The 15,114-nt window shown below is 46.0% G+C and overlaps 1 protein-coding gene across 1 annotated transcript in view; it reads left to right on the top strand.

Moving 5' to 3' along the window:
* The first annotated feature begins 213 nt into the window (after nucleotides 1-213).
* Nucleotides 214-15,114, top strand: part of capslb (calcyphosine-like b) — a 47,656-nt gene continuing 32,755 nt past the window's right edge. The window contains exons 1-4 of the mRNA XM_080184721.1: nucleotides 214-360; nucleotides 2,761-2,938; nucleotides 9,775-9,984; nucleotides 14,443-14,565. Of these exons, the coding sequence (XP_080040847.1) occupies nucleotides 224-360; nucleotides 2,761-2,938; nucleotides 9,775-9,984; nucleotides 14,443-14,544 (627 nt within the window). The 5' untranslated portion in view covers nucleotides 214-223 and the 3' untranslated portion in view covers nucleotides 14,545-14,565. The remainder of the gene's footprint in view (nucleotides 361-2,760; nucleotides 2,939-9,774; nucleotides 9,985-14,442; nucleotides 14,566-15,114) is intronic.

The following is a 15,114-nucleotide window of genomic DNA, read 5'->3' as shown; positions in this document are numbered from 1 at the left end:
AACTGCTTGGTTTAAATGATCAAACAGTACTTGGCAGTTAACTGTGAGGCAGCAGTGCTAACCACTGTGCCACCGTACCGCCTTGTTCACCCTCTGTGGCTCTTGTGCTCAATTTAGGGCAGCAGCCTGCAGCTTTGGTCTTTGATGTTTCTGCTGTCTGTCTGTAGTGGGGGTGTCACTGGACTAAATGACAATGATTTGATTTCAGGTTATTCAAGAGGAGATGGCAGGGACAGCGAGACATGACCGAGAAATGGCGATGAATGCAAAGAAGCAACTTCAACAGTGCACGGACCCGATTGAGAAGCTGCGACTGCAGTGTCTGTCCCGGGGCTCTGCAGGAATTAAAGGCCTCAGCAGGTACATCAAGCGATCAGATTGTGATATCTGTATTTCTGTCGTTCTCTCTGTGTGGTACAGTTACAGGTGCCCACAACCCCATGGCATTTCCCCTGATGTTCACTTAGTGCTGGCTGGCTATTTGATGACAGAGATCCTGGCAGCTGTAATTATTTGCACCCCCCACTGCTCAATTTGGAGGGTGTTTGCTCCAGATGGTATAGACTGGCAGTTTGGCATTCCTGACACCAGTGTGTCTTACCCTGTCTTCCGTGTCTCTGTGCTATCGTTTAGACAGTAAGAAGTCTCACAACACCAGGTTAGAGTCCAATAGGTTTATTTGGTAGCACAAGCCACTGGCTTTCAGAGCACTACCCCTTCATCAGGTAAATGTGAGTTCTGTTCACAAACAGGGCATATAAAGACACAAACTCAATTTACAAAATAATGGTTGGAATGTGAGTCTTTACCAGGTAATCAAGTCTTAAATGTACAGACAATAAGAGTGGAGAGAGAGTTAAGCGCAGGTTAAAGAGATGTGTATTGTCTCCAGACAGTAGTTAGTGAGGTTTTGCAAACCCAGGCAAGTGACGGGGGTTACAGATAGTGTGACATGAACCCAAGATCCTTGTTGAGACCGTCCTCATGTGTGCGGAACTTGGCTATCAGTCTCTGCTCAGCGACTCTGCGCTGTCGTGTGTTGTGAAGGTCGCCTTGGAGAATGTTTACCCGAAGATCAGAGGCCGAATGCCTGTCATCGCTGAAGTGTTCGCCAACAGGAAGAAACCTTCTCTCTACTCCCATTGCCTGTACCTTTAAGACTCGATTACCTGTAAAGATTTGCATTCAAACCATTATCTTATAAATTGAGTTTGTGTCTTTATATGCCTTGTTTGTGAACAAAACTCCCACTTACCTGACAAAAGAACAGCACTCTGAAAGCTAGTGGATTTTGCTACTAAATAAACTTGTTGGACTTTAACCTGGTGTTGTGAGACTTCTTACTGCGATTACACCAGTCCAACGCCAACATCTCCACGTCATGACTATTGTTCAGGGCCATGCTGTGTAAGCTGATGATCTGCAAATAAAATTGTCAGGAGTGGTAATGTTTGACTTTTTACAGGAACTCTGTTCGTTTGGAACTGCTTGATTGGGACTTTTTTCTCTGAAGCATAGGAGGCTGAGGGGTGATCTTATAGAGGTCTATAAAATAATGAGGGGCACAGATCAGCTAGATAGTCAATATCTTTTCCCAAAGGTAGGGGAGTCTAAAACTAGAGGGCACAGGTTTAAGGTGAGAGGGGAGAGATACAAAAGTGTCCAGAGAGGAAATTTTTTCACACAGAGGGTGGTGAGTGTCTGGAACAAGCTGCCAGAGGCAGTAGTAGAGGTGGGTACAATTTTGCCTTTTACAAAAAACAAAGAACAACACAGCACGGGAAACAGGCCCACGCCACCATTTTAACAATGTGTTTTTCACAATGTGTCCCTTGACGCATGTCTATGCTTATGGTACCCCCACTGGAAACCAGATTCAGGGGAGAATAATTTAGGGACAATTTGTTACACCAATCAGCCTAAGAGCACAACTTTGGGGTGTGGCACAAACTCCCACAGACACTGGCCCAAATCCATGCATCTGCACAGCAAACAGTGATAGTCACTGAGCTGTCTTGGTGCCCATCTGCTGGTCCAGTTTAAACGTACACTAACGACGTGAAGCACTAGGCTACTCTCGAAACGTCCAAGAGCAGCACTCATACGACCCACCGTGTGTATGCCCCTCATTAGACAACAAGGTGGACTGACGCACCTGTAGATTAAAAGAGAAAAACATCAACACATGTAACAGTTGATTTCCAGGAACGTCCCGAGGCTCTGATCCTTATTTAAAACAGTCTCCTATAACCCTCCATCCCTATTTCGCTCATGTGTCTATCTAAGTAAACCTTAAACAAGTAATTTGTTAAAAAAGCATTTAGACAGTTTTATGGGTAAGGTGGGTATAGAGGGATATGGGCCAAATGCGGGCAACTGGGACGAGCTTAGGGGCTAAAAAGATGAGTGGCCAAACTCGTCCATGCCAAAGGGCCTGTTTCCATGCTGTAAACCTCTGTGACGTGACAATTGTGTGGCGCAGTATTAATTCTGAACAGCTCTGTCATATCTTGTGTTAACCTTTGTGCTCTAAAGGCAACAAGCTTCTCCAGTTTATCCACATAGCTGAACTCCCTCAACCTGCTCCTTCTTGTAAGATATGGTATGGTGCCCAGAACATATATCTCCAGCTCGGGTCCAATTAGTATTTATAAAGCTTTAGCAATACCTTTTTACTCTTTTTTACAGCAGAGTTTCTTATTTGCTGTTGAACAGTTTTCTGGAGCTTTCACTGCCCAGTGAATTCCTCTGTTTATTTAGGATGTTCCGGATCATGGACGATGACAACAATCGGACACTTGACTTTAAAGAGTTTGTGAAAGGGCTGAATGATTATGGTGTGCTGATGGAGAAGGAGGATATGGAAGCTTGCTTCAAATGTTTTGACAAGGATTCAAGTGGAACCATTGACTTTGATGAGTTTCTCATAACACTGCGGGTAAGAGATTTCTCATAACACTGCGGGTAAGAGATTTCTCATAACACTGCGGGTAAGAGATTTCTCATAACGCTGCGGGTAAGAGATTTCTCATTACGCTGCGGGTAAGAGATTTCTCATTACGCTGCGGGTAAGAGATTTCTCATTACGCTGCGGGTAAGAGATTTCTCATTACGCTGCGGGTAAGAGATTTCTCATTACGCTGCGGGTAAGAGATTTCTCATTACGCTGCGGGTAAGAGATTTCTCATTACGCTGCGGGTAAGAGATTTCTCATAACACTGCGGGTAAGAGATTTCTCATTACGCTGCGGGTAAGAGATTTCTCATAACGCTGCGGGTAAGAGATTTCTCATAACGCTGCGGGTAAGAGATTTCTCATAACGCTGCGGGTAAGAGATTTCTCATAACGCTGCGGGTAAGAGATGTGTATTGGCAGTGCATTCCCTGAGAATTTTATGACCTGCATAAAATTGAGAACTGTCAATCTTTCAAAGTAATGAGTTACTTTCACTTGCTGTATAAAAACAGTGCCACAACTTGCATATCTATCACGTGTTTAATACAAGGAGATCTTATTGAAACTTATAGGATATTGCAAATCCTGGATAGAGTGGCTGTGGAGAGGATGTTTCCACTGGTAGGAAAACCTAGAGCCAGAGCGCACAACCTCAAGCTAAAGGGACGATCCTTTACAACAGAGATAGAACCATAGAACATTACAGCACAGAAACAGGCCTTTTGGCCCTTCTTGGCTGTGCTGAACCATTTTTCTGCCTAGTCCCACTGACCTGCACTTGGACCATATCCCTCCACACCCCTCTCATCCATGTACCTGTCCAAGCTTTTCTTAAATGTTAAAAGTGACCCTGCATTTACCACTTCATCTGGCAGCTCATTCCACACTCCCACCACTCTCTGTGTGAAGAAACTCTCCCCCCGGCCCCACCAAAATGAGGAGAAATTTCTTCATCCAGAGAGTGGGGAATCTGTGGAACTCTTTGCTGCAGAAGGTTGTGGAGGCCGGGTCACTGAGTGTCTTTAAGACAGAGATAGATAGATTCTTGATTAATAAGGGGATCAGGGGTAATGGGGAAAAGGCAGGAGAATGGGGATGAGAAAAATATCAGCCATGATTGAATGGTGGAGCAGACTCAATGGGCCGAGTGGCCTCATTCTGCTCCTATGTCTTATGGCCTAACTTGTATTAAATAGTATCTTAAGGTAGTGAAATGTCCCAGAGTGAATAACAGGTGTGTTATCAAATACAATTTGTTACTGAGCATCATAAAGAGATATCAGGAGAGATAATCAAAGGCTTGGTGAGAGTGGTCAGCCTCAAGGCGCCTCTTAAAGGAGGAGAGAGAGAGGAGCAGAGATTTAAGGACAGAATTCTCGAGCCTCAAGTTGCTGAAGGTGGAACAATGAATATTGGAACTGCTAAAGAGGCCAGAGTTAAAGTAGTACGATTATAAATCCATAGAATAGTAACATTGGAGCAGGAGGAAGCCATTACAATGCATTATGTATTGTTATCAATGATCTCACAGCATCTATCTTGTCTGTGCCAACTCTGTAAGAAAAGCCCACTAAGCACGGAGCCTTTCAGATTGTTTTCTCTCCAGATAATGATTCCGTTTCCCCTTGAAGACCTCAACTGAACTTGTCTCCACCACACGGTCAGCTAATGCATTCCAGATCCTAACCGCTCGCTGCAATAAAAAGATTTCCCTCATCTCACCATTGCTTCTTTTGCCAAAAACCTTAAATCTGTGTCCTCCTGTTCTCAGCCAGTGTAATACATTGCCTTTAACTGCTCTGTCTTCATGATTTCGAATACCTCTATCAAATGTCTTCTCAACCTTCTTTCCAAGGAAACAACCCTGGTTCCTCCAATCTATCCTCTTTACATGAGCTCCCTCATTCCTGGAACATCTCTAAACATTTTCTTCCTAAAGTATGGTGCCTAGAATGTGACACAATACTCCAGTTGAATCCAAACTAGAGTTTTAGTAAGATTTACCGTAAGTTCATGCATTTATACATATGGAGCCCAAGATCCCATCTCCTTTATTTCCACATAAGAGATGAGAGTGTAAAATTAAAGTGTGTGGGATTGGGATGATAGTGAGATGAATAGAAAACTGGTTGCCAGACAGGAAACAAAGGGTAGGGTCTTTATCTGAATGGCAGGCAGTTGCTAGTGGGGTATATTTAAGTCACGGGTAGATAGGTTTCTGACAGACAAGGGAATTAAGGGTTATGGGGAGAAAGCGGGAAAGTGGAACTGATCCACTTCAGATCAGCCATGATCTTATTGAATGGCGGGGCAGGCTCGAAGGGCTAGTTGGCCTACTCCTGCTCCTATTTCTTATGTTCTTATGTTCTTATATCCCTACATATTATACCCACTAATCCCCGCTACCCTGGACACTAAGGGGCAATTTCTTAGCATGGCCAATCAACCTAACCCGCACATCTTTGGACTGTGGGAAGAAATCGGAGCACCCGGAGGAAACCCACGCAGACACGAGGAGAATGTGCAAACTCCACACAGACAGTGACCCGAGCTGAGAATCGAACCCAGGACCCTGGAGCTGTGAAGCAGCAGTGCTAATCACTGTGCTACCGTGCCACCCAACACTATATTCCAAGTGTGGCCTCACTAAAGTTCTATAAAGCTGCAACATGATTTGCCAGTTTTTAAACTCAGTGCTCTAGCTGATGAAGGCAAGCATGCCGTCAGCCTTCTTGACTACCTTGACCTGTTGGTGTGAAGAACTGGATGATCTCCCGTGGGACTGCTTGGAGTCAGTAGACTAGTCAATATTTAAAAACTCTGCGACCAGCCTGAGTGAGGACATCACTACAATAACTGACTCCATTAGTAAGTGTGCAGAAGACTGTGTGCCACAGAAGCAAATCCGTGTGTTCCCCAACCAGAAACCATGGATGAACAGGGATATCCACTGCTTGCTGAAGTCCAGGTCTGAGGCGTTCAAGTCAATCTATACAAGAAAGCCAGATACAATCTATGGAGATCCATCAAAGATGCCAAAGAACAGTACCAGACCACACAGACCCCTGCCTGTGGCAAGGTCTGCAATACATAACAGGCTACAAGATGAAGGATGTAAAATCACCGGCTCTAACGCACTCCTCCCTGATGAATTCAGCACATTCTGTGCCCATTTTGAGCAAGAGGTCAGCGAGAGCACGCTCTCCACCCTGGATGAACCTCTATTTGGGGTCATTATTGTAGATGTTAGGGAAGCCTTCTTGAAGGTCAACCCATGGAAAGTGACTGACCTGGATGGACGAGCACTCAAATCCTGCATGGAGCAGCTGGTGGAGGCATTCACAGACATCTTTAAACTCTCTTTACACCAATCTGAAGTCCCTACATGCTTCAAGTAAATGGTCATCATCCTGGTACCAAAGGAAAACCAAGCAGCGTGCCTTAATGATTATCGGCCAGTGACATCCATCATTATGAAGTGCTTCGAAAGGTTATGATATATAGAACATAGAACACTACAGCACAAACAGGCCCTTCGGCCCACAAATTGCGCTGATCATATCCATACCTACCAGGTCTATCTATAACTCCCAATCCCATTCAGTCCCATGTACTCATCCAGAAGTCTCTTAAAACACCCCAGCGAGTTCACCTCTACCACCCCCGACGGCAGCCAATTCCACTCACTCACCACCCTCTGAGTGAAAAACTTACCCCTAACATCTCCTCTGTACTTGCTCCCCAGCACCTTAAACCTGTGTCCTCTCGTAGCGACCATTTCAGCCCTGGGAAATAGCCTCTGAGAATCCACCCTATCTATTCCTCTCAACATCTTATAAACCTCTATCAAGTCGCCTCCCATCCTTCGTCTCTCCAGGGAGAAGAGACCGACCTCCCTCAATCTATCATGACATGAATCAATTCCAGCCTCCCAGACTACCTGGATCCACTACAGTTTGCCTACTGCCACAACAGGTCCACAGCAGACGCCATCTCCCTGGATCGGCACTCAACCCTGGAACACCGAGATAACAAGGACACCTATGTCAGATTCCTACTTATTGATTACAGTTCAGCCATCTTCAAACTCCGTGGCCTGGGCCTCGGCTTGTCCATCTGCGACTGGATCCTAGACTTCCTAACCCACAGACCACAATCAGTAAAATTACACAAGGGCATTCTCACACTCCTTAGGAAGCATTGTGGAACAGAGGGATCTTGGAGTTCAGGTGCATGGTTCTCTAAAGGTGGAGTCATGGGTAGATAGGGCCGTGAAGAAGGTTTTTAGCATGCTGGCCTTCAGTCAGGGCATTGAGTATAGAAGTTGGGAAGTTATGGTGCAGTTGTACAGGATGTTGGTGAGGCTGCACCTGGAATATTGTGTTCAGTTTTGGTCACCTTGCTTTAGGAAAGATGTTATTAAATTGGAGAGAGTGCAGAAGGGATTTACAAGGATGTTGCCAGGACTCAAGGGACTGAGTTATAGGGAGAGGTTGGAAATGCTGGAGTTTTTTTCTTTGGAGTGTCGGGACTGAGGGGTGATTTTATTAAGATCAAAGTCGGAGGTGTGGTAGATTGTGAGGAAGGGTGTCGAAGTTTGCAGGGTGACTTGGACAGGTTGCAGAGCTGGGCCGCGAGGTGGCGGATGGAGTTTAATGCGGAGAAGTGTGAGGTAATCCATTTCGGTAGGAATAACAGATGTGTTGAGTATAGGGCTAATGGGAGGACTTTGAATAGAGTGGAGGAGCAGAGGGATCTAGGTGTATGTGTACATAGATCCCTGAAAGTTGGGAATCAAGTAGATAAGGTTGTTAAGAAGGCGTACGGTGTCTTGGCGTTTATTGGTAGGGGGATTGAATTTAGGAGTCGCAGCGTCATGTTGCAACTGTACACAACTCTGGTGCGGCCGCACTTGGAGTACTGTGTGCAGTTCTGGTCCCCACATTACAGGAAGGATGTGGAGGCTTTGGAGAGGGTGCAGAGGAGGTTTACCAGGATGTTGCCTGGTATGCAGGGGAGGTCCTATGAGGAGAGACTGAGGGATTTGGGGTTGTTTTCACTGGAAAGAAGGCGGCTAAGAGGGGATCTTATAGAAACATATAAGATGATTAGAGGTTTAGATAGGGTGGATGGTGATAGCCTGTTTCCTCGGATGGAGAAAGCTAGCACGAGGGGGCATGGCTTTAAATTAAGGGGGGGTAGTTATAGGACGGATGTCAGGGGCAGGGTGGTGAGGGACTGGAATGCCCTGCCTGCTGCAGTTGTAAATGCGCCTAGTTTGGGGGCGTTTAAGAGATTGGTGGATAGGTTTATGGACGAAAAGGGATTGGTTTAGATTAGTGGGTCAATGTTTTTTTTTAAAAATAAGACTGGTCGGCGCAACATTGTGGGCCGAAGGGCCTGTTCCGCGCTGTAATGTTCTATGTTCTATGTTCTATGTTCTAAGATCATGAGAGACATGGATAAGGTGAATGCACTCAGTCTTTTTCCCAGAGTTGGGGAATCGAGAACTAGAGGGCAGAGGTTTAAGTTAAGAGGGGAAAGAATTAATGGGAATCGGAGGAGTAACTTTTTTACACAGAGGGTGGTACGTGTGTGGAATGAGATACTTGAAGAAGTGGTTGAGGCAGGGACATTGACAGCATTTAAAAGACATTTGGACAGATACATAGATAGGAAAGGTTTAGAGGGATAGCGGCCAAATGCAGGCAGATAGGGTTAGCTTAGATCAGCATTTTGGTTAGCATGGTTGAATAAGATTATCTCCCGACTCCTAAACTCAATTCCTTGATTGAAGGCCAGTACACCATGGGCCTTCTTAACCACATCCTCTACCTGCGAGGCCGATTTGAGAGTCCTATGAACCTGGACCCCAAGGTCCTTCTGATCTTCCACACTGCTAAGAGTCTTACCCTTGATATTATATTCCTTCATCCCATTGGTCATGCCAAAATGAACCACCACACATTTATCCGAGTTGAAGTCCATCTGCCACTTCTCCGCCCAGTCTTGCATCCTATCTATGTCATTCATTGAGTTGATCGTAAGACCATAAGATATAGGAGCAGAATTAAGCCCCTCGGCCCATTGAGTCTGCTCTGCCATTCCAGATCCTAACCACTCGCTGTGTGAATCTGTCTCCACCACACTCTCAGACAATGTATTCCAGATCCTAACCACTCGCTGTGTGAATCTGTCTCCACCACACTCTCAGACAGTACATTCCAGACCCTAACCACTCGCTGTGTGAATCTGTCTCCACCACACTCTCAGACAGTACATTCCAGATCCTAACCACTCGCTGTGTGAATCTGTCTCCACCACACTCTCAGACAGTACATTCCAGACCCTAACCACTCGCTGTGTGAATCTGTCTCCACCACACTGTCAGACAGTACATTCCAGATCCTAACCACTCGCTGTGTGAATCTGTCTCCACCGCACTCTCAGACAGTGTATTCCAGATCCTAACCACTCGCTGTGTGAATCTGTCTCCACCACACTCTCAGACAGTAACATTCTAGAAACCAATCTAAAGCCCATCTAAGCTACACTACTCAGTTGGTGCGAGTGCGAGAGTTCCAGTTTACACGGATAAATCTGGAGATAACAGAGCCTTGGGTGAAGGATTCAGGAACAGGTGAGCTGAGGTGGTATTGCTATTTGTTCAGACACAATGGGAAGGCAGTGGAATTTGCTGCTCCAGGGATTTGGAGATTCCTTACTCATGTTCTGCTAGGTTTCTGAGCAAGTGCAGAATTCACTCTGTGCCAGAATCAGTGACAGAGATTCACCTATTTTCCCTCTCTCCCTGCTCAGCCTCCCATGTCCAACGCAAGGAAAGAGATTATTCAACAAGCCTTTCGTAAACTGGACAAGACAGGAGATGGTGTGATAACCATTGAGGATCTACGGGGAGTTTACAATGCTCAACATCACCCCAGGTATCAGAATGGGGAGTGGACCGAGGAACAGGTCTTTAGGATTTTCCTGGACAACTTTGACTCGCCCTATAACAAGGATGGAATTGTGAGTGAGAGAGGGAGCTGGCCCCTCATTAGCCAGAGCTCTTTGTTATGGGATTGCGAGTGTGACATCTTACTGAGTTTGTAGTTGATGTGGATGAAGCAGATCCTGCTGCCCAGGCCTGTGACAGCTGCATTCTGATACTGTGTGACCCTGCTGGAAACCAAATGCCCAGACAACCCCCCTCCTGCTCCTCATTCAGCCCAGGGTGGATGGAGGTCAGACACATTGCCCTGTCTGACTGAGTCACTGACGTAGCGGTTATTCTACAGTCTGCCATGACAGCGTAGAAACTGAGAATTCTGATAAAAGAAAGACTTGCTGTCGAAGCTTTTTGTTTTGCACTCATCAGGTCAGATGCACAAGAATACTAAATCTCAAAGGAGAATAATAATTCTGACTGCACCCAGTCTTCTCATGTAGTATAAGTTATTGTTCCCCTTCCTGATTTGGTAGTCTTGTGTATTTTTCCTGATAAGAGCAAAACAAAAAGCTTGGGCGAGCCGCATTCGACCCAAGGCCAGAAAATCCCAGCCGAGGTCAATGCTCCTTTGCATGTTCCGAATCCCGCACGCTACGATTCCTGTGGCAGGCAGGAATCTGTTTTTGAGTAATATATTCACAGTGTGGTGCGATGTGACAGATGCTTCAACAGTGATGTTAACCCCTTTAACCCCTTCATTGTTACTTAGAAATTTAGCAAAGCTTCAGCCAATATTGCCAGGTGAGAAATGAGCTGCCTCCTATGGAGGATAGTGTGAATGTTATAAATTTGTCATGGCAATCCTCTTAATCAATGTGAGAAAGTCGAGACTATACCCAACAGCTCCAGCACCTTCGTGGAAGGTGACTCATAGCGTTGAAATTGGTGAACCAAGTGTCATCGATATCAGCTGAAGAGGGCAGTCGGTATGCAGTGCCACTCCTGATAGCAAAGTGCAATTACAATGTGACATGTTTACATGGGAAGTCTCCGTTATAAATCGACACAGTCCAAGAGGTGTGCTGGTCCATTGGCCATGCTAAATTCTCCCTCAATGTACCCAAACAGGCACCAGACTGTGGCAACTGGGGGATTTTCACAGTAACTTCATTGCAATGTTAATGTTAAGTCTACTTGTGACTAATAAATAAACTTAACACAGGAATTCCTTATGAAAACACTAAAATAGAAACAAGGATCAGACTATAGGGGCCTGTATTTATTGTTATCTGGTCTTACCCTCGCTTTAACTAAAGGCAGTATTTGACTCTTACAGAACATAGAACACTACAGCACAAACAGGCCCTTTGGCCCACAAGTTGTGCCGATCACATCCATACCTACCAAGCCGTAGAACTATCTGTAACTCCCAATCCCATTAAATATAGAACATAGTAGTAACTATGATCTATATTTGTAACTAGTACTAACTCTTGAGTTACTAACTACTATGCAATTAGGAGTAACTCTTGAGTTCTCATGTCCAACATCTTGCAGTCTCCCCTCACATTGAGAAAAGATTTGAATGCTGGTTAACAGAGGCTGTGGATATCACGCTGTGTTTCTTATTACTGGGCCCTATCTGGATTGCTGTGAGTGGAATTACTAGAGCAATCTGACTAGTTTGAGCAGAATGGCCCAGAATGCACAGTGGCTAGGCACTCATTTCACTGCCCCTTAGGCTAGGGTTTAGGATTATATCCCGTCCACTTGGAGTTACTGTGAAAATCCCCCAGTTGCCACAGTCTGGTGCCTGTTCAGGTACATTGAAGGAGAATTTAGCATGGCCGATGTACCAGCATGCCTCTTGGACTGTGTTGATTTATAGTGGAGACTTCCCATGTAAACATGTCACGTTGTAATTTTAGCACTTTGCCATCAGGAGTGGCACTGCATTGATGAGAATTATAATCCCAGAATAACCATTATAAAGGAGCCTGGGTCATCGATCCAGCCTGCATTGTGTGTGTTGTTACTCTTCCTGAACCTAGTGATGCATAAGGCAGATTTTAATCTGTTCCCACAGTGAGGTTTTTCCCCTGGAGCACATCACTAACCTGTTGCTAGGGGTTTATAGCTTAAAGGGTGTAACTCAACATCAAGCATGACTGACCAGGAGTCTCTCCCGCTCTCACCACCAGCCATTGGTGTATTTGGAAGGATTTTCAGGTTGAAACTTGCCTGACTGTTATGAATGCACCTTCCATGGCCATCAAATCCTGGAGTGAGACTCAAACCTGGAGCTTCTGGCTCAGTGGCAGCAATGGTACCCACTGCACCACAGAACCTGCTGATACATTGTGTGGAGGAAATACATTTCCATCACTCTGAGAATACTTTCTAGTGCTGGATAGAGAACGTGGGTAGATTAGTGTTGAGTGACACGGAGAGAGGATGGGAGATTGGGATTAAGGGATTTGGAAAGAAATCAGATAGGTTTTGAAGGATCTGAGGAAAAGTTGGATGGTGGGGGAGGGAGTGAGGGAGGAGGTGGGGGGAATGAGGGGGCGGGAGAGGGAGTCAGGAGAAAGTGGGGTTGTTCTGTGTAAAAGGGATGAAGAGGTTTCTGAGGGATTATGTGGCACTTGCAGCTCTGTATCTGTGACTGGATGTGATGTGTGTCAGTCATAGATTCATAAAGGTTTCCAGCATGGAAACAGGCCCTTCGGCCCAACTTGTCCATGCCGCCCTTTTTTGTAAACCCTAAACTAATCCCAGTTTCCTGCATTTGGCCCATATCCATTTTACCCATGTAACTGTCTAAATGCTTTTTAAAAGACAAAATTGTACCCACCTCTACTACTACCTCTGGCAGCTTGTTCCAGACACTCACCACCCTCTGTGTGAAAAAATTGCCCCTCTGGACACTTTTGTATCTCTCCCCTCTCACCTGAAACCTATGCCCTCTAGTTTTAGACTCCCCTACCTTTGGGAAAAGATATTGACTATCTAGCTGATCTGTGTCCCTCATTATTTTATAGACCTCTATAAGATCACCCCTCAGCCTCCTACACTCCAGAGAAAAAAGTCCCAGTCTATCCAGCCTCTCCTTATAACTCAATCCATCAAGTCCCGGTAGCATCCTAGTAAATCTTTTCTGCACTCTTTCTAGTTTAATAATATCCTTTCTATAATATAATCGCGTCGTTGTGTGCGCTTAAACTGGACCATCTGACGGGCACCACGACAGCTCAGTGACTATCACTGTTTGCTGTGCAGATACATGGATTTGGGCCAGTGTCTGTGGGAGTTTGCACATTCTCCCTGTGCTTGCGTGGGTTTTCTCCGGGTGCTCTGGTTTCCTCCCACACCCCAAAGATGTGCTCTTAGGCTGATTGGTGTAACAAATTGTCCCTACACTATTCTCCCCTGAATCTGGTTACAATAGGGGTACCATTCACATACACGCGGGGCAGGGTAGGTGTATGAAAATGCTTTGTTAAGATGGTGGCGCGGGCTCGTTGGGCCGAAGGGCCTGTTTCCCGTGCTGGGTTGTTCTTTGTTCTTTGTTCTTTGTTGGGTGACCAGAACTGTACACAGTATTCCAAGTGTGGCCTTACCAATGTCTTGTACAACTTCAAGACATTCCAACTCCTATATTCAATGTTCTGACCAATGAAACCAAGCATGCCGAATGCCTTCTTCACCACTCTGTCCACCTGTGACTCCACTTTCAAGGAGCTATGAACCTGTACCCCTAGATCTCTTTGTTCTGTAACTCTCCCCAACGCCCTACCATTAACTGAGTAAGTCCTGCTCTGGTTCAATCTACCAAAATGTATCACCTCACATTTATCTAAATTAAACTCCATCTACCATTCGTCAGCCCACTGGCCCAATTGATCAAGATCCCGTTACAATTGGAGATAACTTTCTTCACTGTCCACTATGCCACCAATCTTGGTATCATCTGCAAACTTACTAACCATGCCTCCTATATTCTCATCCAAATCATTAATATAAATGACAAATAACAGTGGACCCAGCACTGATCCCTGAGGCACAACTCTCTCCAACCACCCTCTGACTTCTGTCAAGAAGCCAATTTTGTATCCATTTAGATACCTCACCCTGGATCCCAGCACCGAGCTGCAGCAGGGCTGACATTCTGTCTGATTCTGTGATAACTATCTGCTAAGTGAATGATCGGATAATAGACTCTGTCGGTGATGTATCTGCTGCTGGAATCGTGTTGTTTGGCCTGGTCAGTACGTGGCAGACAGTCCCAGGGCTGAGGTAATGAAGAAACCTGGTATCTGATGGACTTTCCCAGCAATGGGCAGCTCCGTGAGGAAAGGGGAATCAGGTTACATTGGTCTCTGATCAATCACTGCAGCAACAGGGGGGGAAGCAGCTGCTCAGACTGTGATCGATGTCTGCTCCTCGGAAGGTTCAGGGCCGCTGATATTCGGACACTGGGCTGCGCTGCTTGTTGTGATGTGGGCAGTTATGATCAATGATGTTTGGTGTGACTGTAGGTGACGATGGAGGAGTTTGTGAATTACTACGCGGGTGTCAGTGCCTCCATAGACACCGATGTCTACTTCATCATCATGATGAAAAACGCCTGGAAACTCTGAGGAGAATTCATGTACCTGGTGGTAAATTGCAGCCCTCTCCCCGTTCCCCTCTCCCCGTTCCCCTCTCCCCGTTCCCCTCTCCCCGCTCCCTTCCTCCCCTCCACCCCCACCTTCCCCTCTTCCCCTCTCTACCCTTCCCCGTTCCCTTCCCTCTCCCTCCGCTCCCTCCCTCCGAGAAACACTAACTCTGATCATAATACATTCTGAGAAGAATAACCGGCTCCAAATATAATATCAAACAGAGAGAGAGACGGAGAAGGAGAGAGTCACAGAGAGAGAGACGGAGAAGGAGAGAGTCACAGAGAGAGAGACGGAGAAGGAGAGAGTCACAGAGAGAGAGACGGAGAAGGAGAGAGTCACAGAGAGACGGAGAAGGAGAGAGTCACAGAGAGAGAGACGGAGAACGAGAGAGTCACGGACAGAGAGACGGAGAAGGAGAGAGTCACGGACAGAGAGACGGAGAAGGAGAGAGTCACAGAGAGAGGCAGAGACAGAGAAGGAGAGAGTCACAGAGAGAGAGACGGAGGAGAGAGTCACAGAGAGAGACGGAGAAGGAGAGAGTCACAGAGA

Source organism: Carcharhinus amblyrhynchos, unplaced genomic scaffold (genome assembly GCF_965287045.1).
Source record: "Carcharhinus amblyrhynchos unplaced genomic scaffold, sCarAmb.v2.hapA scaffold_892, whole genome shotgun sequence".
NCBI classification, from domain to species: Eukaryota; Metazoa; Chordata; class Chondrichthyes; order Carcharhiniformes; family Carcharhinidae; genus Carcharhinus; species Carcharhinus amblyrhynchos.
Note: the sequence above shows the minus strand (reverse complement) of the source record. Positions and strands in the feature narration are given on the sequence as shown.